Raw genomic sequence first — 23940 nt, forward strand, 5'->3', positions numbered from 1 at the left:
TTGGATGGATCCTGCCATCTCTCTGAAGAAGCCCATTTCCTCACCTGTAAAATGGAGATATCATCTGTTGTACTTCCCTCACTGAGTAGTGAATGCCATTTTATTCCATTCAGAATTGAGCAGGTGCCAGGGTATGGAAAAAGGAATGGGAAGCCAGTCACATGCACACTTGGACACCGGTGGTGGTGTGAACTGGCCTGATTTTCTCGAAGTTGATTTGAACTGTCCAAGGAATGTCTCTGGGGGCCGGTAGGTGGCACAGTGAATAGAGCACTGATACTGGAGTCAGGAGGAACTGAGTTCAAATCCGGCCTCTGACACTTGACACAATTACTAGCCATGTGACTTTGGGCAAGTCACTTAACCTTAATTGCCCTCCAAAAAGAAAAAAAAAAGAGTCTGAATGGTTCACACCCTTTGATCCATCAATTCCAGTGCTGGACACAGACCCCAAGGAGGTCTAAGAAAGAAGGCCCCATAGATACCAAAATAGGCACAGCAGCACTTTTTATAGTAGCAAAAAGATGAAAACAAAGGGAGTACCCGAGCTAAACACAACATGGTATAGGAATGCAAGGCAATAGTACTGTGCTTTAAGAAAATAAAAATACATAGAATGCAGAAACATAATAACTGTTATGAATGGACTAAGGGGATACAAAAACAGAGTGATATGGTGATGACTGTAATGTAAATAAAAAAAAAACAAACCTAAAAGTAAACTCGGAAAAATCACAAGCAACCTCTCTCCTTTCAGGAAAAAGGCAGAGCTGCAGGCATTGAAGGTCTCTGTGTATACTATTTATATATATATATATATATATATATATATATAAATACATACATACACACATGTATGCAAATATGTCAAACACACTGTCTGAACTATCATGTTGTGCTTTTCTTTGTTAGATGAAGGGCTCAACTGGGGTTTGGAAATGACTGAGGAGTGGGAAAATAAAAGACATTCATGAAACCAATTAAAGTCAGACATGCAAAAGTTATTCTCCCCACCCTGTAATCCTCAATGGATTCAGATGCTAGAAAAATGACCTTCCTTGAGATGCTCTCCTCCATTAAACATTCCCTGGTGTCTTAGTGGGTGCCCATAATTTCAAAGTTTGAGAAATTTCCAGAGGATAGGTAAGGGCTGTCCTTGTCACCCAAAAGTTCTTCAGCCAGGGCCAGAGAGACATTAGACCTGTGTGATTGGGTAGCCTGAGCATAAAGCTTTGGCAAAGATGGGGCAGTGGAGCAGTGATCAACTCCTCCCTTCCACTGTGGGAGCTTGAAAGAATATGTAAACTTCCCTTCCACTTCCCCACAAAGGTCCCCATGTTTTCAACTTTACTCAACTCTCATTTCTGCTACACCCCTAACAACTCTCCTCTTTACAACTGTCTTGGGCAGCATCCCTGAAGGGCCCTGAGGAAGACACATTACCCTTCTCCACCGCTGTTTGATCCTTTTATATAGGTGGTACTACAATTTAAATTAAGGACCTTTAACTCAAAAGATCTCCCCCATAAACCTGAAATCTGAGGTGGAACCCAAAACTTCACTCATTACAGATTCCTTCAGCCCAACTGTCTCACAGTGCCTGGAGGGATATCTCCATGTCATACCTACCCCAATTAGGAATGCAAATTAACTATGCCAATGCAGTCTAAGATGAAATGAAGAAATGGGATGGGGGGATCAAGATGTAATTTGAAACCCTAAAGCAGGGAAGGATTCTATGGACACCAAACACTTTGAGATAGAGTGCCACATTTCTGTCTCGCCGGTTTCCACTGTTAACTCTCAGATCCCACATTTTCATGAAGAAGCAGACCCTTGGGTGAGTCAGCTTCTGTGCTTCTAGAACAACTTCCCACCACCCTCCCTCTACATACCCCTGAATTATAAGATCCACATTCACACACACCCCCAATCTTCTTTTAGACCCCAATGAACAAACTATCAGGTTGCATGAAGATAGGCCATTGAGAACGGTCAGATGCACATCAATAAAAACTATGTGAAAGGGTGTGCACAATTAACAAAGCTGCTTATAAATATCTCAGTAGAAATTTGGGCTACCAGCATCTTTCTATTTCCTCTGTTCCCCATTAAAATATTTTAAGGAATGGATTTCTTTTTGCTGTCCTAGAAAGCTCAGAGCCCAAGAACTGCTAGGTCTCACACCTGTGAACCTCTTACTTGGACTTATATAAGTGTAATGCACCTAGGTGTGTTGTTAAAAAGAGGCAAATATCTAGGAAAACCTTTTCTTTTCCTCTCAACTCCTAAATGAAAAACTAGTTACCATGATTCTCAGATGTCCAAGTTAAGAAGTCGCAAGTTTCCTGGTGTTAATCCCAAAAGTTCATCTCTTTTGTGAAGCCTCTGATGCCTGGACCAATCCCTAAGGCCTTTTCATATGCATCTTATTTGCAATGTATCTGTTAAAAAAGGATTTTCAGATGCTAGTTTTCCCATGAAGGTAAGGTCATCCCATGAGCCCTGAACTTCTAGAGTTTATCTCCAGTATGAATTCTCTGATGTTGAAGAAGGCCTCTTCCCTCATTGAAAGCCTTTCCACACTCACTACATTTGTAGGGCTTCTCTCCAGTATGAATCCTCTGATGTACAGTAAAGGATGACCTGTGAGTGAAGGCTTTTCCACATTCAAGACATTTATGGGGCTTCTCCCCAGTGTGAGTTCTCTTATGTCTTGCGAGGGATGAGCTGGAGCTGAAAGATTTCGCACATTCACTGCAATTATAAGGTTTCTCTCCAGTATGAATTCTCTGATGATTTGTAAGGCTTCCCTGTGCACTGAAGACTTTCCCACATCCATTACATCTATATGGCTTTTCTCCAGAATGAATTCTCTGATGTACAATAAGGGATGAGCTTTCACTGAAAGCTTTGGAACATTCATTACATTTATAGGGCTTCTCCCCAGTATGAGTTCTCATGTGTCGAGTGAGTTGCATGCTATAAATGAAAGCTTTCCCACATTCATTACACTTATATGGTTTCTCTCCATTATGAATTTTTTGATGCTGAGCAAGACCTCCCTGCTGACTAAAGGCTTTCCCACATTCATTACACTTATAGGGCTTGTCTGCAGTATGAATTCTCTGATGCAGATCAAGGGATGAGTTGTTACTAAAGATTTTCCCACATTCATTACATATATAGGGTTTCTCTTCAGTATGAGTTCTCAGATGTAGATTAAGAGATGACTGATCACTGAAGATTTTTCCACAGTCATTACATTTATACGGTTTCTCTTCCACATGCATTTGCTGATGTAGGTTAAGTGATGAGCTGCTACTGAAGGCTTTTCCACATTCACTACATTTATAGAGTTTCTCTCTAGAATGAATTATCTGATGTTGTGTAAGGCCTGAAGATTGGGTGAAGGCCTTACCACATATGTTACATTTATAAGGTTTAACTCCAGTGTGAATTCTCTGATGCTGAGTAAGGTACATTCTCCTGCTGAAGGCTTTTCCACATTCACTACATTTATAGGGTTTTTCTCCATTATGAATTTTTTGATGTTCAGTAAGATGTCCTCTCTGGCTGAAGGCTTTTCCACATGTGCTACATATGTAGGGTTTCTCTCCTGTATGAATTCTCAGATGTACAACAAGCCCTGCACGACTGCTGAAAGGCTTCCCACATTCGTAACATTCATAGGATTTCTTTCTGCTATGACTTCTGGGGTGTGGAATATGAGATGAGTTATTACTGAAGGCTTCTGAATAATCATTAGATGTGGAAGGTGTCTCTCTAGAACGAATTGTCTGATGCTGAATAAGACATGTACACTGGGTACTACTCTTACCACATGCACTACACTTACAAGCTTCCACCCCAGCATGAAGTCTCTGGTGTTTAGTAAGGTATATTCTCCGACTAAATGCTTTTCCACATTCACTACATTCAAAGGGTTTTTCTCCACTATGAATCCTCTGATGAAGAGAGAGGGAAGAGGTGCTTCGGAAGGCTTTGCTACATTCAGTACATTTATAACATTTCCCCCCAGCTTTAATTCTCTGACACTGAGGAAGGTCCACACCATGGGGGATGGCTTTTTTATGTTCACGACGTTTACGGGGTTTTTCTGTAGTATGGATTCTATGATGTAGTGTAAGCCGTGAACGGCTACTGAAGGCTTTACTGCATTCAATACATTTGTAAGGCTTCTCCCCAGTATGAATTCTTTGGTGTTCAGTGAGGTGACCCCTTTGACTGAAAGCTTTTCCACATTCACTACATTTATAGGGTTTCTCTCCAGTATGAATTCTGTGATGGAGAGTGAGGTGTGAGTGGTTGCTAAAAGCTTTACCACATTCATTACATGTATATGGTTTCTCTCCACTGTGGGTTCTCCGATGCTCAGTAAGGTGACCCCTCTGGGTGAAAGCTTTTCCACACTCACTACATTTGTAAGGCTTCTCTCCATTATGAATTTTCAGATGTTGAGTAAGGTGTCCCCTTTGACTGAAGGCTTTTTTACAAACATTACATTTATAAGGTTTCTCTCCAGTATGAGTTCTCCGATGTACAATAAGACCGATACACTGGAGAAAGGCCTTCCCACATTCAAGACATTTATAGGGTTTTGAGCCTGTGTGAATTCTTTGATGTACAGTAAGAACTGAGCTGTTACTAAAGGCTTTCCCACAATCATTACATTTGTAAGGTTTCTCTCCAGTATGAATTCTGTGATGCAGAATAAGAGATGAGGTATTGCTGAAGGCTCTCCCACACTCATTACATTCATAGGGTTTTTCTCCATTGTGACTTTTATGATGCTCACTGAGATGTCCACTTTGGCTGAAGGATTTTTCACAAATGTGACATTTATAGGGTTTCTCTCCAGTATGAATTCTCTGATGCACCACAAGCCCTATGTACTGAAGGAAGGCCTTCCCACAATCATGGCATTTATAGGGTTTGGTTCCAGTGTGAATTCTCTGGTGTACAATAAGAACTGAGCTGTTGGTGAAGCCTTTCCCACATTCATAACATTTATATGGTTTCTCTCCAGTATGAAATCTGCGGTGTAGAATAAGGGATGATTTATTGCTAAAGGTTTTTCCACATTCACTACATTTGTAGGGTTTTTCTCCATTATGAATTTTTTGATGTTCCGTAAGATGCCCACTCTGAGTGAATGCTTTTTCACATATGTTACATTTATAAGGCTTCTCTCCAGTATGAATTCTCTGATGTTCAGTGAGATGTCCTCTTTGGCAAAAGGCTTTTTCACATACATTACATTTATAGGGTTTCTCTCCAGTATGAATTCTCTGATGTAGCATAAGGTAGGGAATCCGACTGAAGGTTTTCCCACATTCTGTACATGTATATGGCTTATCGCCTAGTCGAATTCTACGATGTCGAGTAAAGTGTCGCCTCTGCTGGAAGGCTTCGCCAAATTCATCAAACACATAGGGCTTTTCTCTAGCGGTTGCCCTGTGATATCGAATAAGGTCTGAATGGTAACTGAAGCCCTTGTTGCTGGCATTAACCATAGGAGCTTTCCTTCCTGAGGAGATTACACGGTAACTATTCATGTCTGAACACAATTTAAAGCTATTTCCATGTGTGTCATATTTATACAGATTCTTTTCTGAAGGAACATTCCTTTGTATTTCAAGGACTGATCTTTGATGGAAGTTTTTCCTAAATATACATTCATGCTCTCTTGACTTATTAGAAATTTTTTTCCCTTGCCTTAAGTCTCTCTTCTGGTTGCCCTGATGCCTGCTAAACCTCCGGCCAAAACTGCCAACTTCCCCAAAATTAAAATCCTTATGATGATCTCCTGAGATTCTTTCCTGGGATGATTTTTCCACCACAATGACCTGCTTTAGAACAGTCTTCTTGGTCTTTGGACTACTATTTTGGTCTGAAAGGAAAAGAAAGAATATCAATGCCCAATGTTGTGAGAAAGGAAACGGCTGAAAATACTCACTGTTTGTTTCACAAACTTCCAAGGGTCATGAGACATGCTGAATGCCCGGGTCTTACTTGATCTTGTATTTTTCCAGCCAATATGAAGGATGCCAATATAGTATCTCTTACAATGTACTGGGGCAGGGATTGGGATGGCAGTGGTGGCAAGGAGGAGGGAATGTTCTGACTGCCGGTAGAAGGTAAAGAAGCTTTTGTCTCTGTTTTGGAGGTAAATTTTGGGAGGGATGGAATTCTAGGTTAGCACCTGCCTTGTATGTGTGTGTTTTTTTCCTGTTGTGGGGAAGGCAAGGCAATTGGGGTTAAGTGACTTGCCTAAGGTCACACAGCTATTTAAATGTCAAGTGTCTGAGGTCACATTTGAACTCAAGTCCTCCTAACTCCAGGGCCGGTGCTCTATTCACTGCACTACCTAGCTGCTCCCATAAAGTCTCATTACAAGACATTACTCAAGTGAAGTGAGCAGAGGGCAAGCCCTGTCTCGTTCATCATGCTGGGAAGGCTTTGGGTACAGCCCTGGCAATAAATCACACCAGCTTCCTTAGGGGCAGTTCAGTTGGGTACAGAGGGGCTGGCCACCAGCAGACTGTCCACTCGGGAATAAAAGAACAAAAGAGACCTCAGTTCTCTGTGGCTCCTTCCTTCTCTGCACCAGTAGTGGAAAAGTGAAGACGCACAGAGGGTGTTAAGAATTAGAGTTGTAAGATGATCTACAACCAATAATTTAGCTGGTCATATTCTAAATGTGAGATCCTCATTCAATGACCAATAAATAAACATACTGCAGGAACTAAATTATACCAATCCTAACACTGTTGCTATAAAAGAAACCAGAGGAAAGGAAGTTGTGGACAAACGGAAAGACGGCTCACGGGGTCTCCCAGAACAGGACTTCTTAATCTATTTTGTGTGACATGGCTCCCTTTGGTAGTCTGGGAAAGTCTATGGACCCCTTCTCAGAATCATGCTGTAAATGCATATAAAAACACATGGGCTTACAGAAGAAACCACATGTAATGAAATAGTTATTGAAACATTTTGTAAAAAGTCAAGTTAATAGTGCCCAAATTAAGAACCCCACTTCTAAGAACAATTAAATAAAGGGGCTAGAAGAGTTGGTTTTTACTGTGCATTCATCATTTCGTACTGTAGTGCTCATATGTGCCAAAAGATTACCAGGAAAACAATTCCAATTTCTGTGCAAATATCCATTGAAAATTAAGAGGAAGCAGAGTATTCTATGAAGAACTCAATGAGCCACTCCAAATTAAGCCAAGATAAATATACACTTTGTTACTCAGTCATTTCCATGCAAAGATGGTCATAGGGGAGCAGTAAAAAATGTTGGAAAATATGCTTCCAAAGAAATATAAGGGGCCAGGGGGGACCTATGGCCTACAAAGAAGCCTCATGCCTACACAGCACGATGACTTTCTGTGAGAAAAACATCCTGGAGGCCCTGAACATGGCAAGCAGGAATATAAAACTGATTACATATAACAGATTGGAAAATGACCTATTACTCACATGTGTCATTCCAAAGCCAGGTGTGCACAGTCAGATCACCAACTTCTTAAAGCAAAAATTGCAATTGATACAAAATTAGAAGAATAAAAGTGAGAAAAAGAAATAATGGGCAATTAAAACAACTTCAACCTGACCTATTTTTAAAAGCTTTTGGCACCAAAAATGGCCAACAGTTGGAAAAATGGACACCACCATAGACTAAGAACATTTCCTGGATAAATCAACAGCCAAAAGGAGACCCTGTGAGCCCAGAAAGCACCAAGGCCAGCAGGGTGAGAGATATGGCAATCCAGGCTAGCATTGGTTTAGAAAAGGAACTTTACCAAGCAAAGTTCTGAGGATTTAAGGATGAAACTGGAAGGAGAGCAAAAGGAGGAAAAAAGGAAAGGCCAATGTGAAATATGCTAAGAAAATCTCTTCCTCATCAAGGTCATTTGTTTTTGGAACATCATGGTCTCCTATGGGCTGAGAAGGCAGCAAAAACAGTGGTGAAGACAAAAATGTGAAGAGCTATTGGCCCTGCCCAAGGGGACGTGGAGGAGGTGACCAGACTGGGAGGGCACTAAAGGACACATTATGAGGAAGATTAAAATAGAGGGGAAAGCTGGATATCATTGCCAACTGCCTTCCCTATGTGGCCTCCCCATATCTCCCAAACATGCCTTGAAGGAACTCTTCAGGAAGATGAGGGGACAGGCAGGCTGCGCTGACCAATACTCTACTCAGTGCTTGGCATTTCCTGTCATACAACTAACTACAAAGAGAGTGCTGACTGAATATAAGAAATGTCATCTGGCAGAGCAAAATGCCAATGCCATGACCTCCTCCTGTTCAAATGACCCAAGATCCTTTGAAAGATATAACACAGATAATTCCCTTCAGCAGATTCCTCATGTCTGGTGAGACCCAACATGGGAGCTGTGTGCTTGCCGAATGCTTCTGCCACCATCTTGGGGGTCATCTAGCACAGAGGCCCAATGGGAGAGGGATTCCTTGGGGTGGCAAGGTCCTTCAGATCTTGGGGCTGGCGCAGGACACTGTGCAGATGGCATCAAGTACCTTATAAGCATGTATTTAATAAAGTCTTGTTGATATTTCAGTCTTCTAAAGGACACTATCATCATGACAGAGTTCAGCCTATTGATGCACTCAGGAAAAGTCAACTCAATAAAGAACACTTCTTGGCCAGGCACCTGGAGAGCTGCTCAGAGGGAGGGGAGAGGCCATGTGAAAGGTTCGAGGAGATGACTCCATTAGGGAAGCATACAAGACTGCCCTGAAGGCACAAGAGTCCAGCGAAGCCTGGACGACACGGACCCCTAGCAGACCTACTGAGTGGGCCTGAACAGCCCTCTCCAGCACGGGTCAAAGAGGCTGGAGCAGTATGGGCAGAGGGCAGTCAAGCCCACTAAGCAGAGTGACTGCAGGTCATGGTAAGGATGGCTGCACCAGGCCTGTGGCAGTGGCCTGGGCTCCTGTACACTCCATAGCCTCGCTGTGCAAGACTTCACAATCGGTATCTCTGCCTAAGCTGTGGTCCCTCATCGTCAGTTCTGGACCAGATATTCCAAATGGAAGGTCCAGGAGCATCTCATTCTAGCTCTTCTGAAGCGGTCTCCCCACCATGAGTCTAGGCCCACCTCAGTCTGTCCTGCTACAGCTACCAAAGACATTGCCTGCCCCATTCAAACCCCCCCAACTGCCTCTAATAAACTATAAACTCCCCTCGGCATTTAAAGACCTTTGCGGCTAGGGGGCACCATAACGCACAGACTGTCAGGCTTAGAGTCAGGAAGACACATCTTCATGAGTTCAATTCCAGCCTCAGACACTTACTAGCTATGTGACCCTGGGCAAGTCACTTAACTCTGTCTGCCTCAGTTTCCACATATGTAAAAAGAGCCGGAGAAGGAAATGGCAAGCCCCAAGAAAACCCCAGATGAGGTCACAAAGGGTCAGATGCTACTGAAATGACTGGACTGGGCCCTAACCTGGCATTCTATCCTCTCCTCTCCACACTGTAAGGTCCAGAAACCTTTCTTGATGACCCTTACAGGATCTCCCAGCTCTCATCTCTGTGCTGGTGTCCCAGCAGGTCTCTATTTCCATGAAGGTGCAGCTGAAGGGTTGCCTCATATTTGCTTTCTGCCTGTAGGCCTCCACCTTGTCTCCTCTAACTGAAGGCAGGGAGGGACTTTTTTTTTTAATTTTGTGTTTCCAGCACTGAACACAGAGTCTGGCTTACAAGAGGCACTTGCTCCATGCTCACTGACTGACAGATGGGCGTTTCCAGAGCTCAGAGAAGTTTCAGAATCCTGGACCATGGAGAGCTCACACTCAGGTGTGAGATGAGATCATGGACACAACCGTTCTTCTAGGCATGCTCATCAGGAGGGAATCTGGGGGGGGACCCCAACACGCATGTGGAAATCTCCAAGTCTGAGGGTGAGGGCTGGAAATGAGGAGACGAAGGCTGAGTCAGGGAGTGAGGAGGAGGAGCAAAGCAAAGGCTGAGATGAACTGGGAGAGACCTGCAGAGCAAGAAGCCTGGGGTGAGCTCAGACACTACCCCAAAGGCATGGCCAAGGCAAGGGCGAAGGCAGAGCATACCTGAGCAAGTCTGTGGGAGCACAGGGGACACCAGCAGATGGGGGATGCAGGCCCCTGGAAAGGGGCACGTTTTGTAGTCGAGGGGATAATAAACTGAAGAGAGGTCTCTCCTTTCAAATCCAGGGACTGGTTGGGAACAAAGGTTTTGGGGGAGGTTTAAGAACAGAGGAGTTCTGTGAACATTTTAAATCACCTCAAAAAGGATCTGAAAAGGCCACAGAGAAGGAGGCTATAAAAAGAAGACTTCTGTCCCAGGGAACGCAGGAAGAGATGCCTGACCCCTGCAGCCCTGGTTGGTAGTCAGTTCAGAAACACCAACCCCACAGACCTTGCTTGGAGATGCATACAGAGGGAGAGAGGTGAGAGTACCTGCTGTGGAGGTCTAGATGGGATCCAGAAGGCCTTCTGCTGCCCTCTCAGGGGCCCCCCATCCCACACTGCCAACAGCACCCCTGCCTGGCGTCCTCACCTACACGGGGGCTTCTGGGCTCTTCCTCCAACAGCATCCACGGGCCTCCCCCACACTCCAGCCTGGAGATCAGCTCTGGCTTGGAAACTGGAAACCCTGCTCATGGGGAGAGAAGGGGGAGCACCCTCTTGAGTCCATGCCAGCTTCTTCCTCTTCAGGGAGAGGCTGGGCCTCTGGCAGTGCCCATGGGGTGGGATGAGGGGAGGCCTCTGCTGGGCACTCTGTCCTAAGACCTGAGGGAGCCAGTCTGGGGCCATACACACTGTGGGTGCTTGATAAATGCTGTTCTTGGGGACTGAGGAACAGAATTCAGGCAGGGGCAGCCCAGGGAGAATGCCCATTTCTGGTGGCAGAGGCCACCTAGCCACAGGGGCACAGTCTCATGGCTGGAAAAGGTCAGGCCTGAGGCCAAGCCCAGACTCAGTTGAGCACATATGTGGACAGGCCACAGCTTGTGCTGTGCATTCCCAGTGCCAGCAGGAAGCTGGGCTCCTTACCCAGGAAGACCAGGTGCCGATAGTTCTCCAGCATCACCTCCCGGTAAAGGCTCTTCTGAGCTGGGTCCAGGTGTCTCCACTCCTCCTGGCTGAAGGCCACAGACACATCCTGGAAGGTCAGTGATGCCTGAAACACCAAACACACCTGCTCACGCGCAGTCCAGCCCCTCCCATGCACAGAGAAGCCGTGGGGAAATGGCAGGAGAGAGAGGGGACCTCAGCTCAGGTTTCCCCAAGTCCAAAATCGATTGAGTCCCCACCAGAGATGCCCTCTTTACTCCCAAGTGACACAAAGTGTGACCAAAGTCACAGACACATTGACCTCCACAAGGTGTTGTGTGTGCGCCACATCAGACCCAGGTCAGATCCTCAGGGGCTTTTCATCAGTTAAGAAAAGAAAGCACAGAAAGGCCATACATCAAGGAAAGGTGGGGCTGAGGGCAGTGACTCCAGGCCTCCTGACGTCAGCCAAGGCTGACCCTTAGGTGACCAGGAAGCCTCACCAGCACCATCTCAGGCCTCCAGGAAGCTCCTACCCTACTTGAGCCTTCTTCTGAGCCAACCAAGTCATGGGGACAGCTTCTTAACCCTTTAGGAAAAGGATCAGACTAAACCCGATAGGAGATACAGTGCTCAGCGGACACTGAACAGACACATTCTCTAAATAGAATTTTCATATAGAGAAAAAGTAGCTGGCCCTAATCTAAACTTGTGTTCCCTGGAATAGCTCTGGTCTCCTGGCTCTGCTCTCCTCCCTTCCTGATCGTGACCTTGCTCTCAGGCACCATCCATCCACTCCAGACCCTCCCATCCATCCCCACCATCTTTCCTCCCTTTCTTGGCTAGGAATCTGAGAGCACCATCCATACTTCCAACCTCATCATTCACCCACCTGCTCTTAACTACCAAATCCAATCCAACCAATGGCCTTTCCTCGGCCCTCATCACCTGGACCACTCTCTGACAAAGCCCCACCTGCCTGACCGCCACTGCTCTGAATGTCCCTCCAGCTCTGCTCCCTCTAAATGACTTCACTTGGCCCCCTCAGGGCTCCTGTGTGCTCAGGTATTCATCTGACTTATTTGCTCACTCCTCCTCTCTCTCCTTATGCCCAGTCTTCAAGCCCCACTGCTCCTTGGGCATCTCAAACATCAGGGATGCGCCACACTCGCCATGTCCACAGCAGGCCTTGCCATCTTTCTCCCCAACCCTCTTCCAGACTTCCTAATATACCACCCTCCCAGGCTTGGGACTTTGGTATGACTGAAGAGGCAGAGTTTCTCAATGTGGCACAGGGGAAGGCCAGGAACACAGTCCTGCCCTCAGGCATCAGAGCACCAAGTGACACACAGAGAATGAAGGTGCATGAGAGAAGGAGGTGGTCCCTGTGTTGACTAAGGGAATTAGACACAGGGAGCTTGGAGAAGAGTCAGCAGGTCAGGGTGGCTGAAAGATTCAGCATGTGCAGGGGATGCTGGACCACAGCCAGATTCGGAGGGGCTTTAAATACCAAAGGGAATGGTTCTGTAGCTTTCTAGTGCAGAGGGGGACTCTCTGGGACCACCCAGTGTGACAGAGTCAGAGCTTTGGTAGCTGTGATGGGAGACAGTGGAGGACAGGAGAGCAACCAGAAAGGTGAGGAGGCCATGCGACCAAGAGATTGGGATGTAAGCATAACCTGTCAAGATGGTGGCCGACTGGCCTGGAAGGCGAGGGAGAAGAGGGTCCAGGATGGACTCAGGGTGAGAACTCTACACAGAGGAGGGGAAATGAGGACGAGGTGATTGGGGTGGAAGGTGCTGGTGGGGCATCCTATTGGAGGGGTCCAACAGGCAGGTGGGGCTGTGGAAGAAGATGAAAATTTTGGTTTGGTATCACTTTGTGACTCTCAGAGCTACCTCTGGGGCAGTGTGCTCTCTCTCTCCTTGCACAATTTCAAGAAAAGGCTGGATGTGTTGGACATGTTAGGATGGGGATTCTTTTCCCACACATGCTGGACTGAGGCCCCTGAGGTCCCTTCAAGCCCTTCTAACCCTCAGGTTCTACACCTTTTGTGGCTCATAAGAGATACCAGGATGGGTAGGGGGGGCATCTGCACAGAGATGGACCCAAGGGCCTTGACAGGAATCACAAAGAGGGCAGGCATAGACAAAGCATTCCCATTTCGGGGAGAGGCTGGCAGAAACAACTCCAAGAGATTTCCCCTTTCTTCTTCTTCTTATTTATTATTATTATTGCCTTTTATTATTTATATTTTTATATAATTATTATTATATATTATTATTTATAATTATTATTTATAATTATTATTGCCTTTTGGAGGGCAGTTGGGGTTAAGTAACTAGCCCAAGGTTACACAGCTAGTGTTTTTGTGTGTGTGTGTGCTAAGTGTCTGAGGCCAGAACCAAACTCGGGTCCTCCAGACTCCGGGGCCGGCGCTGTACTCACTGTGCCACCTAGCCGCCCCGAGATGTCCCCTTTCTTATGTGAACCTTTTATTTCCTGGAAGGAATTTGTGAGAAAGGTATGAGGCAAACCCCTCTAGGGGCACCCATGGCATGCTCTCTCCAGCCTGCACCAGAAGCCTGGCCCCATTAGCACCCCTCTCCTCTCTCTTTGCTTCAGTCTCTCCTTCCTTACTGAAAAGTGATGCCTAGGAGGACCAAGGAGAAAGATCTTGGAGGTATTCAGGTACCCAGCCCACATGAGCACCCATGGGTCCTGAAAAGACTGGCAGAAGGGGCTGCTGAGCCAGTGCCGGTGACATGTGAAAGACACAGACAGTGGGACAAACACCACCAGAGTGCAGAGAAGGGCAAATGTTCCGATGTGAAAACAAAACAAAACAAAAATCCGCAGGGGTGAAGAGGTGCAAGGGGAGAGGCTGCTGATAGCAGGCCCAGGAGCCTGACTGATTCCTAGGCTGGGGAACAGAGAGCTACCGAGGACAAGCCATGTCAGAATAGCCTCATGCCCTTTTCTGACCAGATGCTAGTAGAGGAGGGGAACTCTGGGACAGCCGAGTGTTGGTTACGATAGCTCGTTATTCCAACGGAGAAGGTGAACTGGGGATCAAGCCCTGAGATCATCAGAGAGCTCCAGAGCTGGGTGGTAGCCAGGGGTCTCCAGCGGAGTGCCCCAGGGATCTGTGCTTGGCCCTCTCCTGATGGATATTTTTTCCATCAATAATTTGGGCAGAGGTAGTACACTCATACAATCTACTGATGACACAAAGTTAGGAGAAATTGCTAGTAACTGGATGCCAGTCAGGATCTGAAAGGATCTTGGCAGGCAACAGCAGCAGACTGATGAGACAAAATTCAACAGGGACAAATATAAAGTCTTACACACACATAAAAGTCAACCTCAGCGGTACAAGATGGGGAGGCCTACTTAGAACCTAGTTAGAGCAGGAGTCCTGAAGAAGATCTGAAGGTTTTTGTGGACCACAAGCCCAGTGAGTCAGCAGGGGGAACAAGCAAGACTACCTGTAGGGGGGGGGGGCCAGGCTTGTTCCAGTGGAGCCCATGGGCAGAACCAGAAGCAACAGGGGTCTCTGCCAGGGGGAGACTCTAAGGTGGATGTCAGGAAAAGCTCCTTGGTAACTAAGCTTTCCCAAAGGAAGCGGCTTGAGAGGCAGCGGCCCATGAAGCAGAGAGAGAAAGGCCACCTGGCTGAGCATTCTCATGGCTGGGATGGGCCAGGTGGCTACCGAGGTCCCTCCCAGCATGACTCAGTGCTTCTGACTTCTTCCTAGGTGCCCACAAACAGGCTTAGGTCTCCCCAGCCCCCTTAATTGCCCACCCTGCAATCAGACAATTCTTGGCAGGCGCCATCTGGCGCTTCTCCTCCCATTGTCTACACCAGGCACCTCCAATCCCTCTCCTCTCCCTCTGTTTGAAGTTCCCCTCTCCCCAGTTACCAGCAATCCCTACTGGCCTCCTTACATATTGGACCTTCCCCAGCCTCTTGGCAGCTTCTGAGCCTAGGCTCCTTGATGCCCTCTCCTCTATAGGTTTCACTCCCTCCTGGTTGTCTGTCAACCTGTCTGACCAGCCTGGGATCACTGGTCATGGGGACCCTCTTTGAGAATCGCATCATCTTCATGAAGATGACTCCCTCCCTAGATGCTGACAGAGATGGCTGGTCTTCCTCCTGAGCTCCAGCCCCAACATCACCAGCCACCATTCAGGCACTTCAGATTAGACTCAACATCTCCAAACAAAACTTACTCCTTGATAGGGGGATGATAGAAGGGAGGGCAGATTAGGGGAGAGGGTAGTCAGAAGCAAACACCTTTGAAAAGGGACAGGGTTAAAGGAGAAAAGGCAGCATGGGATGGAGGGAAATAGAGTCAGTCTTTCACAATATAACTACTATGGAAATGTTTTGCATAACTACACATGTACGACCTATATGGAATTGCTTGTCTTCCCAGTGGGGGTGAGTGAGGAGGGAAAAGGGGAGAGAATCTAGAACTTAAAGTTTTCAAAACAAATGCTAAAAAATCATTGTTACATGCAACTGAGAAATCAGATATACAGGCAATGGGGTACAGAAATCCATTCTGCCCGACAAGAGAGTGAGGGGAAAGGGGGTAATAGAAGCAGACTCAGGGAAGGGGTAATCAGTATGCTTGTCATCTGGGGATGGGGGTAAGGGAGAGATGGGAAGAAAATTTGGGACTCAAAATCTGGTGGAAATGAATGTGGAAAACTGAAAATGAATAAATAACACAAAAAAGAATTTCACAGATTAAAAACAACAACAAAACTCATTCTCTTCTCCCCAAACTCTCCTGCTCCTGCTGGAGGCACTTCCAGCCTCCCTGTCCCCAGGCTAGAAGCCTCAGTGGTACCCTTGACCACTAGTGCACTCTCCCCACGTGGTTAAATTCATCCCCATCTTGCCCTTTCTCCCTTCGTGTCCTTGGCACCTTACCCCTTCTCCCTACACTCCACTCCGTGTGCAGGCCATGACCAGAGCTCTGGCCTCTACTGGGCCTCCATAGTGGTCTTCCTATTATGTGGCTCTGACCATGTCAGCCCTATTTCTCAATACAAAATGCTCCATCTCATCTTTCTAGGCTTCTTCGCTTGCTGCCCACCCCCACCATACCCTCTGTGAACCAGCTTCACTGCCCGACTTGCATTTCCTCATCTCCACTCTCTGGGTCTTTGCACTCACGGTGCCTCATGCCTGGAATGCCCTCCCTTCTTATCTCTGATTCCTGCCCTCCTCAAATTCCCCGAATGATAAATGGTCAAAGTATAACAACAGGCAGTTTTCAAAGGAAGAAACAAAAGTTACCAACAGCCATATAAGAAAAAAGAAAGATGCAAATTAGAGCAACTCTGAGGGTCCACCTCCAGCCCATATGATTGGCAGATGGCCAAAAAGGGCAATGTTAAACATTGCTGGGGCTGTGTGTGTGGGCCCTTCTGGAAGCTGCTGGGACCAACAATACAGGAAGGCACAAGGCCCACAGGTACAAAGGGATTGATGGTGGCTCTTTTGGGCTGGCAAACAACTAGAAGCTAAGAGATGCCCAGAAATGGGGGAGTGGCTGAGCCAGTCTGTGCCCGCAGGCCCTAAGCACTGGGAAAGGGAGAATCCTGGAATGCTGTGGGCACCAGTGCCCTGGGAAGGAAGGATAGCAGTGACAAAAGGCACACACAACAGCCACCACGGAGAGGACCCCCAAAGGAGCCTGGGGAGGCAGAGGCAGCAGCCTGAAGGGATTTCGCTAACTCTGCTCCTGACATAGTTTGCTTTTCTCTTGTCCAATGGGGAGAGGGAAAGAAAAAGAAATGTTTTCAGTGAAATACACATACATAAAGCATATGCGCACATGGGATTTAAGAAGAGCCTGAAAAGACTTACATGAACTGATACAAAGTGAAGTGAGCAGAACCAGGGGCGCCTTGTACACAGTGTAATGGGAATGCAAACTTAAAGCTCTTCCCTGCCCCTGGGCTAAAGTGCACCCGGAGCCTGGGGAGGGAGGCTCGTTTGTCAGTAGATACTTCTTGAGTGGCCAGTGGGTCAATAAGGTTGTTACATTCTCTGAGCCAGGAGAAGGCTATTGATGTGAGACTTTGTTTTGGGGGCTCACTTTGAGAAGTGTTCTGTGATTTGATCTGAATTCTGGGAAGCCGTTGTCCAGAGCCCCCCGGCTTTGAAACCCAGATGTTGTTTGGGTATGGATGTAATGGTTGGACAGTTTGAAATCTGTCTACTTGGTCTGTTTCTCTGACTTGATAATTCTGTCTGTATACTTTGAAGTTCAGGGTGCTGACCTTTTTCCCCTGAACTAGGTAAACGATACATATCTGACTGATTAAAGTAAGCTTGTTAACCCATTTTGAGTTGCTTTCCTTTAACAAAGCAGATCCAAGAACCTGTGTTGGCAGCAACCCTGAGGACGCTTGGGGTCCTTGCTGCTACACACAGTAACAGCAACACTGTAACAATAAGTAACTGTGAATGACTTGGCTCTTTTCAGCAATTCCATGACCCAAGACAATTCCAAAGGACTCACAATGAAACAGACTATCCACCTCCAGAGAGAACTGATTTTGACTGAACACAGACTGAAGCAGGCTATTTTTCACTTTCTTTCTTTCATTCCTTTTCTTTCATTCACATCTTCTTGAACAACAAGACTAATATGGAAATGTTTTACACGATTGCACAGTATAATTTATATTGAATTGCTTACCATCTCAGAAAGGGGAAAGGGGAAGGAGGGAGGAATAGAATTTAGAACTCAAAACTCAAAGCTATTGAATGAACACAGAAGTAGTTGACACCCTGTGTTATTAACCAGTTCATGATTGTATCAAGTATTAAGATCCAGAACTTATGAATCCCACCACTTGTGAACTCCTGCAACAGGAAGGGGAGGAGCTAATGATCATATGTAAGGAGAGGCCCAGGCTGGAGACAGCAGAACTGAGAAGGGAGCTCTTGTGGTGGAGAAGGAGAAAACTTGTGGCATCCTGGCATTCTGTGTTTGTCTCTTCTGTCTGTGATGTTTGTTTGTGATACTTCCTACAGAAGCCATGGGACCTTCCTGGAAGCCCTGAGAGAGGATCTTCTGGTTGTCTGTTTACAGAAGTCCTGGAGGAGGGATTCAGAGGTTCTGGGGCTGTACTAATGATTTGTGTTGAGTTCTCAGACCTTGTTTATGGGTCTGAGTTGATTTTCTAGGCAGATAGTGAATTGATGATGGTGCCAGCAATGTATATGAATATTATTGTGGCTATGTCAAGCTTTGTATTCCCAGAAACAGAGTTTCAATATGGAATGGGAACTGGACAAGCAGCTGGGACCATGGAAGAGGAACCATGGAAGCTGAGAGCCAGCCTCGAGTCAAGATGAAAAGATCTCTTCTTGGGTAACCGATGATGACTGAGAAGATTAGGATTTACTGTGACCTAGGGATGGAGAACTTTGACCTTTGAACTTTGTGTCCCTTAAGGAGGCAAGCCTCTTTAAGGATGAATGAATTAAGGACTTACTAAATGACTGTGTTACTAAATGATTGAACTTTGTTTAAAACTAGGTGACCACTTTGGTGAAAACCATGTGGACACTTTAGTGATAACTTGTTATGCTATAATATTGTGAATGCTGTACTTTGGTTTCTGTTACTGTTTTGTCTTAGCTTGTCACTGAATGAATAGAGAGTTCACTGTGCTGTGTAATCAGAACCTTGAAGCTGTTCACAGCAGCAGTCCTCTGAAAAGCTGCTCATGCTTGGTTTTACACCCTGCTGACCAACTCCCTGGCTGCCATATTTCTCCGTATTCCATGGGACATATACCAAAGCTGGGCATGTAACCACAGCCTAAAAACAACCTCCTCTACAGATGCCATAGAGTGGTGATATTAAGGACATCCTTTTGTGAATCACACATGAAAAAAATTATAAGAAGGGAAATCTGAAGAAAAGCTTCACACCTAAATGGAGACTAAGTAATCTAATCTCTAAGAATGAATGAAAGGGTCACAGGAATGATAGATTATGTTGTCAAAGAAGACAACAATGAGGCAGCGTATGAGGACTTTGGGGATGCAGCCAAAACAGTCCTTACAGAAAATATACATCAGGGTGGCTAGGTAGCACAGCGATTAAGAGCACCGGCCCCAGAGTCAGGATGACCTAGGATCGAATCCGGGCTCGGACAGTTAGCACCCACCCAGAAACACATGGCCGTGTAACCTTGAGCAAGTTACTTAACCCCAATTGCTTAGGGGCGGCCAGGTGGCTCACTGAGTAAGAGCACCGGCCCCAGAGTCGGGATGACCTGGGATTGAATCCAGGCTGTGATACTTAGCACCACACCCAGAAATAAATGGCTGTGTAATCTTGAGCAAGTTACTTAACCCCAATTGCTTTAAAAAAATTAAAAAAAAAACAAACAAACCAGAAAATGTACATCTCCAAACACTGTCATCAATAAACAAGAGACATAAGAGACGAGTGAAATGAAGGCACAACTAAAAATGTTAAAAAAAAAAAACCAATTCAAAACCACCAAATAAGCTCAGAGAGAAATTATGAAAATCAAAGAAGGAAGAAAATTTAAAACAAGAAATTAATATCAAAGAAGATATTTTTTTAAGAGAACAAGGGGAAAAAGACCATTTAGCTAACCTGATAAAAAAAAAGGGAAAGTCAAATTTACAAAACCAATAATGAAAACAGGAGAAACAACCCCAGATATAGAAAATCTTTCAAAACTTTTTGCCCATCGTATGCAAACAAAAGTAACTTTTAAAACAGTTTCAGCAACCCATTCTCAGAAAAAAGAAAATGAAAAAGCCCTGAGTTCCCTTCCTTCCCAAATACTCAGATCCAGATGGATTTATAATTGAATTGAATCAAACATTTGAAGAATAGTGAACTCTGAAATAGAATAAATTAGTTCCATAAATGCAAAAAAGGCATCTCCCAGAGATGGACACACATATGGTCCTAATAGCCAATGTGGGGACTGAGAACAGAAAAAGGAAATTTACAGACAAGCATGTCTCATGAATACAAATGTAAAAATATGGAATAAAATATTATCAAAGAAGCTAGAGCAACATATTAAAAAGATTATTCACTGATCAAAAAGATCTCATATCAGAAACGCAGAGTTGGTTCAGAAAAAGATAAGCATCATAGTCCCTACTCATAAAGAAGAAAACAAGGAGAACTATATGATTATATCAAGATACAGAAAGTTTTTGTTAAAACAGCACTCCTTTATGCTAAAAATTCTAGAACACTTAAGGATAAACAGACTTTTTCTCAAGATGGTAAATGGTGTTTATCTAAAACCTGTATCCCTGCTGTCCAGTACTGCCAGACAAGCATTGCCTGTATTGGAGAAAAATTGGATGCCCAACCCCAGGTCAGGGTTAAAGCAGTTATGTCCACCATCACCACCACCATGTGAAATCAAACTAACTCTAACAGACAAGAAAAAGAGAAAAACTATGGGGACATGAACATAAGGAAAGACTCAAAAGAGAAGAAAAATCCGATCAGTATTTGTATATATGATGCTTTTCTTAAAGAAACCCAGAGATTCAAATTAAAAAAAACCCAAAAACTAATTGAAAAAGTAGCTTCAATAACATAAGTATTATAAAATAAACCCACAAAAACATCAGCTTTTCTTTATATCACTAAAAAATTAAAAACTTAGCAGGAGAAAGAAGAAAATGGAATTCCATTTAAAATAACTCTAATATGAATAAAATCTGTGAAGATCTACATATCACAAGACCTATTGAATACTTTTTAGAAATAAAGACTTGACCAAATTGACTAGCTAGAGAAATCCTCATTGTTCTTGGTCAGGCTGTGTCAACAGAATACAAAAGCTATCATCTAAATTTACGGATTTAGTGGAATTCCAAATAACTAAGGGTGACCAAACAGGAGCAGAGTTTATAAACTGTGACTAAATAAAAAAATTCATCTAGAGGAAGACATGGTCAAGAAAGTCGAAGGAAATAATGAAAAATGATAGGAAGGAAGGGGGTTGAGAAACACCAGGTTTCAAACTATTCTACAAAACAGTAACCACTAAAACTATTTAGTAATATTCCAAATTTAAGATATATGATTCAAAAATCAAGAAATTATTAAAAATGTGTGAAAAACCCTCAGGACACAAATGAGCAATTTGGTTACCATGATGTTAAACTGATCACGCTTTTCAAAAAGCACACAGACAAGGTTGTAATTTCTTAGACAATTCTCTTTTTGGTCGGTTTCTAAACAGTGAAAAGTTCTTGCTTGCCAATGATTCCCAAATTCACAAGAATAATGCTAAGACCCTGGAAGGCATGAAAGAAGGGCCTACTGTGTGCACAGTGGTGGATGGGGCCCTCAGGGGCACTGCATGGGCCCTGCCCTCATGGGGCTGGTGGTCAGGGAGAGATCCCTGCTGTCCAGTACTGTCAGATGGCGTCCAATGAGGTCATCACTCTGTGCCTCGGTCCCCCCCCCCCCCCCAGGGCCAGGGCACGGCTACTTGACCCCCAAGCACCCTCCCAGCTGCAGGGAATTGTGGACCCTGAGACCCCTGCACTTTGGGTCAGGGACTCGAGGACCCCAGGGGGGACCCACGCTCCACCAAGGACTGTCCACTCACCAAGGAGCTGGGGGCCGCTGGGAGCCCTGAGGTCACTCCTGCCTTGCACCACTCTCTGCTCATCTCTCCAGGGAGGGCAGAGTCTGGGGGAGAAGGAGGGGGTCAGGGGGAACCTCAGTCCTGCTCCAGGTCCCTCCTGCCCAGACCCCTCCCTCACCACCCCCATCCAGTGGGCCTGTCACACTCACCTCTGTCCATGGTCCCTGGGGCCTCTGCCCCACTCTCCATGGTTATCTGGCCCAGGTCCTTCTTTTCGGGGGCTTCTGATGAGACACACGTCCTGCCCCCCAGATTTGAAGGTCTCAGATTCCACTCCTCAGCCTCAGCCGCTGCCCAGGGGCTCTGGGGAAAGGTCTCCCAGGTGAGGGTGCCGCCCTCTGCCCAGCTCAGCCTCCAGGGGGACACTAACAAGGGCAGGAAAGTTGGGTCCTCCCCAAGGGCTGCAGTCCACCCCCGCCCCCCCCCCCCGCCTCACCCCCAGCAGGGTGAGAGAGACACAGAGAAGAGAGAGACACACAGAGGGGAGAGAGACAGAGATAGAGAGAAAGAGAGACACAGAGGGGAGAGACAGATGAGAGACAGAGAGGAGAGAGAGACACAGAGGAGACAAAGACAGAGAGAGACACAGAGGGGAGACAGAGACAGAGACAGAGAGAGACACAGAGGAGAGAGAGACAGAGAGAGACACAGAGAGACAGAGGAGAGACAGAGACAGAGAGAGACACATAGAGGGGAGAGAGACAGAGACAGAGAGAGACACATAGAGGGGAGAGAGACAGAGACAGAGAGAGACACAGAGGGCAGACAAAGACAGAGAGAGACACAGAGGGGAGACAGAGACAGAGAGAGACACATAGGGGAAACAGAGACAGAGAGACACAGAGGGGAGAAAGAGACAGAGACAGAGAGAGACACAGAGGAGAGACAGAGAGAGACACAGAGAGACAGAGGAGAGACAGAGACAGAGAGAGACACATAGAGGGGAGAGAGACAGAGACAGAGAGAGACACATAGAGGGGAGAGAGACAGAGACAGAGAGAGACACAGAGGGCAGACAAAGACAGAGAGAGACACAGAGGGGAGACAGAGACAGAGAGAGACACAGAGGGGAAACAGAGACAGAGAGACACAGAGGGGAGAAAGAGACAGAGACAGAGAGAGACACAGAGGAGAGAGAGACAGAGACACAGAGGAAAGAGAGACAAAGACAGAGAGAGACACAGAGGAGAGACGGAGATAAAGAGAGACACAGAGGAGAGACACAGAGGAGAGAGAGATAGAGAGGAGAGACAGAGATACAGGGGGAGAGAGACAGAGAGGAAAAAGAGACAAAGACAGAGAGAGACAGACAGTGTCTCGGCGATAGTGGAGAGATGGCCGGCTCAGCAGCCCCGAGCTCCAATCCAGCCTCAGATTCGCACTGGCTGTGTGACCCTGGGTCAGTCCCTTGCCTGCTTCTGCCTGCCTCGGTTTTCTCACCTGTAGAATGGGGGTGACGGCCCCTCCCCCCAGGATCGCTCTGAGCACACAGTAGGGCCTCCCAGAGACACCCTAAGGCTCCGGAAGGAAGAGACCCAACCAAAGACGCACCTCTGGACCCGGGCGCGCGCGCACGCGCACACGGACGTGCGGGCGCCGCCGGGCACGCGCCTCTCGGCCATTCTCGTTCCCCCAAAAATCCTGGGCCAAAGGAAAATTGCGCAAGCGCGCTGAAATGACTCCGAGATCACTCCCACAATGCCGTGAGCTCCACACTACCTGGCCCCGCACGTCCTCCTGGGAAATGGAGTCCAGATCGTGGGAAGACCAATACCGTTTGCGCAGAGCGCATGCGCAGGGCTTCGCTTCCAGCTGACGGTGTAGAGTAAAAGGAGGCGGGGCCCAGAAGACCGCGGAGGAGGAGGAGGAGGAGGGGCGGGGCTTCCCAAGGAGGGCGAAGGGTCTCCCTAGGGCGCCTGCTTTGCCCCGCCCCCGGCCCTCTCTGATTGGCAGGTCGCAGGCCTTCCCCCGTGGGCGGCCCCTTGCACTTGCCCTCTTTGGGGTCTCCCGACTTATGTGTCTTTCTTATTTCTGGGAGACCGCCGTGAGGACCGACGGACGGGCCTGGCGGCGGGAGGAGGGGGATGACAGACAGCTGCGGAGGGGCTGACGTAGGGAGATCCCGCCCCCGCCCCGCCGCTCTGCCCCGCCCTCCGGGCTC

General features: G+C 46.5%; 1 protein-coding gene across 4 annotated transcripts in view; it reads right to left on the minus strand.

The window, feature by feature from the left end:
* Positions 1-490: 490 nt before the first annotated feature.
* The window catches only part of LOC138172430 (zinc finger protein 721-like), a 34982-nt gene continuing 11532 nt past the window's right edge, over positions 491-23940 (minus strand). The window contains exons 1-7 of one of the 4 annotated variants that reach the window (XM_069102197.1): positions 23331-23664; positions 21929-22082; positions 21741-21823; positions 11083-11209; positions 10586-10681; positions 7507-7551; positions 491-5914 (exon numbers count right to left, since the gene is read on the minus strand). In XM_069102197.1, coding sequence (XP_068958298.1) covers positions 2514-5914; positions 7507-7551; positions 10586-10681; positions 11083-11209; positions 21741-21823; positions 21929-21968 — 3792 coding nt within the window. In that variant the 5' untranslated portion in view covers positions 21969-22082; positions 23331-23664 and the 3' untranslated portion in view covers positions 491-2513. Of the gene's footprint in view, positions 5915-7506; positions 7552-10585; positions 10682-11082; positions 11210-21740; positions 21824-21928; positions 22083-23219; positions 23665-23940 lie in introns of those variants that run through there. The other 3 variants (XM_069102199.1, XM_069102198.1, XM_069102200.1) reach the window with 3 other exon arrangements.

This window comes from Petaurus breviceps, unplaced genomic scaffold (assembly GCF_028583685.1).
Source record: "Petaurus breviceps papuanus isolate PSGF00001 unplaced genomic scaffold, PetGlider_PUasm1.0 534, whole genome shotgun sequence".
NCBI classification, from domain to species: domain Eukaryota; kingdom Metazoa; phylum Chordata; class Mammalia; order Diprotodontia; family Petauridae; genus Petaurus; species Petaurus breviceps.